This window comes from Egretta garzetta, unplaced genomic scaffold, assembly GCF_000687185.1.
Source record: "Egretta garzetta isolate BGI_Z169 unplaced genomic scaffold, ASM68718v1 scaffold215, whole genome shotgun sequence".
Taxonomy (NCBI): domain Eukaryota; kingdom Metazoa; phylum Chordata; class Aves; order Pelecaniformes; family Ardeidae; genus Egretta; species Egretta garzetta.
Window position 1 is genome coordinate 5255685 of NW_009259719.1, and position 2473 is coordinate 5258157.

General features: G+C 52.4%; 1 protein-coding gene across 1 annotated transcript in view; it reads right to left on the reverse strand.

Moving 5' to 3' along the window:
* Positions 1–1758: 1758 nt before the first annotated feature.
* Positions 1759–2473, reverse strand: part of GPX1 (glutathione peroxidase 1) — a 1541-nt gene continuing 826 nt past the window's right edge. The window contains exon 2 of the mRNA XM_035894662.1: positions 1759–2403. Within this exon, the coding sequence (XP_035750555.1) occupies positions 2038–2403 (366 nt within the window). The 3' untranslated portion in view covers positions 1759–2037. The remainder of the gene's footprint in view (positions 2404–2473) is intronic.

Here is a 2473-nt window from a genome sequence, read left to right on the forward strand (position 1 = left end):
CTGCAGAGTTCCTGCGGCTGTGCTTACACTGGGATCGTTCGTTTTCCTGCTGGCATGGCTAATTTTCATCCTGGGATCGCGTCACTGTACTACTGCTGGCATGGCTGTATCTGTTCTGGAGCTGCTGCTTTGTTTTTCTGCTAGCACAGCCCCGGCAGCCGGAAGGTAAAGAAATCCCCTGGCCATTAGCACTGAATAAGCATGGTGTAAGATGCCTTTCAGACCAGCGGGCTCAGCGAGAGACCCTTTTTGGCAGGGCTGATGTGGGACCAGCAGCAAGTGATGCGGTCTGCTCCCCCACAGTAGTGGGGCACAGCAGGGGCTGGAGGCTGATAGGGAACAGGCAAAGCAGAGGAGGCCCCGCTCAAACGGCTCCAGTTTCGTCAGTCAGGATTGAGGAAGTGCCACAGCTCATGTTGAGAAAGAGATTTTTCAATGCAACGAGTTCCTGCTGCCCATGATCCCCTGTACTCTCCACGTTTTTCAACATCCTGCCTTAACGAGGGAAGTAGATTTAACTGAAAAAATAATCCCCCAAATCAAGCAGTTGCTGCTCCAAAGCTGAAATAGCTACTTGAAAACATCCTGTTTTTTCCACAAAGCTGCACTGGAAGTTAAGAAATAGCCCGGTGAGGGTTGTGCAATCCAAGTTCAAAGCTCAATGACTCAAGGGTAGCAGTGAGCAGGGTAGAGCTGGCTGCAGGTTTTGCCCCAGCGTCTCGAGTCACTCTTGAGTGTAGGTACAGTAACAAAGCAATCAGCAAACTGGTGAAGTGAGAAGCTACAAACAGGAAAGAAAACCCCTAAAAACTCAAACCCCGAGTGTTTTTAATTACGAAAACAGTGCACAAATGCTTGGAAGTGTTACGCCTTCCCTTTGAAAGCCTGAGTTTCTAGTCTGTATACTCCTCAGTCCAGCACCAAGTTTATACTCAGTGCTATGAGGCTTTGTGAGGGGTGGCTTGTAATGAATTTACGGATTGCAAATTTACCCGCAGAAGAACCTGAGCCACTGGGCAGAAGGACAGCAGGTGAAAGTTGGCACAGGCTCAATGGTTTCCCAGGGGAAAGCAATCCTAATTCCAGGATGCACAAAGGAGATGCAGGCTTCATGTAGGACTGGACGAGTATGTAGAGATCTGTGTTGGGCTACCACCCATGCAAAATGGCACAGAGCCAGGAGACAGCTGAGCCAGTGAGGGGGCAGAGGCTCTGGGATGAGGGGAGGGATGGCAGCTGCCCTGGGCATCCACTGAAGGGAGGCCAGATGACGAGATGGGCCTTGGCCGACAGGGTCTTCTTCCCCAAGCCCTCCGCCAGCACAGGCTGCAGGAATCGCTCATCTACCTGCCTGAAGGGTTATTAACCTGTCGCGGCCCGTTGGTGGTAGCCAAGCTGGGAGATCATCAGCCAGTATAAAATCACCCCCTGGCCATGGGCCGCTGTCTTCCTCACAAGCCTCGAGCGAGGTCCAGTAAGCAGTTTGGCAGAGTATTTCTGTTCTGTGCAGCCCTCCTGCTCTGCCAAGCTCGTTATGCGCAGGGCAGGACGCAGCACTGATTCACTGTTTGCAGAGCTCGCAAATGCTGTTTGCCCATCACCCTGCCCTAGGTTTGTTTGCCTTTCAATTTCAGCCTGACTGTACTATCATGCTTGAGCAGTTTGAGGTGGGCCCTGTGAGCACGCACACCAGCTGACGAACAGGTAGCATGGCTGCTGTGTTTTACCCAACTCACCCTGATTTATCAAGACAGAGCCTCAAATAAAGTAAGCATTTATTTTTTTTTTATTCAGAGAATCACAGTAAGTTACTCACGACTGCTTTCCCCGGCATAGTTTCCCAAACATTCACATGCAGCTTTTGAAAACATCATGTGCACTTCAAGAATTTGGAAGATGCACCATCATAAGCAAAATCTGCATGAGACATTGGGATTTCTGCCAGAGCAGCAGCCCTCCGCAAGAAAAACGGGCGGGAGCGCAATGAGCCGAGCAGGAAGCGAGGGGGCTGGCCAGCGAAGGCAGCGGCGCTCTGCTTTATTCGAGAACATTCTTGGGAACCTTCTGCAGAAGCAATTCAATATCATCTTCGATCTTGATGGTTTCGAAATGCCGGCTGTAGCGCTTGAAGGGCACGCCGTCGGGGCCGATGAGGAACTTCTCGAAGTTCCAGGAGATGTCGTTGCGGCAGACCGGGGACCAGATGATGTACTGCGGGTTGGTCATCAGCGCTGAGGGGTCGTCGTGCGGGAAGGGCAGCGCCTCTTTCAGGAAGGTGAAGAGGGGGTGCGCATTCTTCCCATTCACCTCGCACTTCTCGAACATGATGAAATTGGGCTTGTACCCGCCGCCAGGCCGGACGTGCTCCAGCGAGAGCAGGATCTCATTGTTGGTGCAATTTTCCTAGGGAAAAAAAACCAAAACCGCGCCGAGCGCAGCCCGTAAGGGCCCGGCCGGGCCCGGCGGCTCCTCC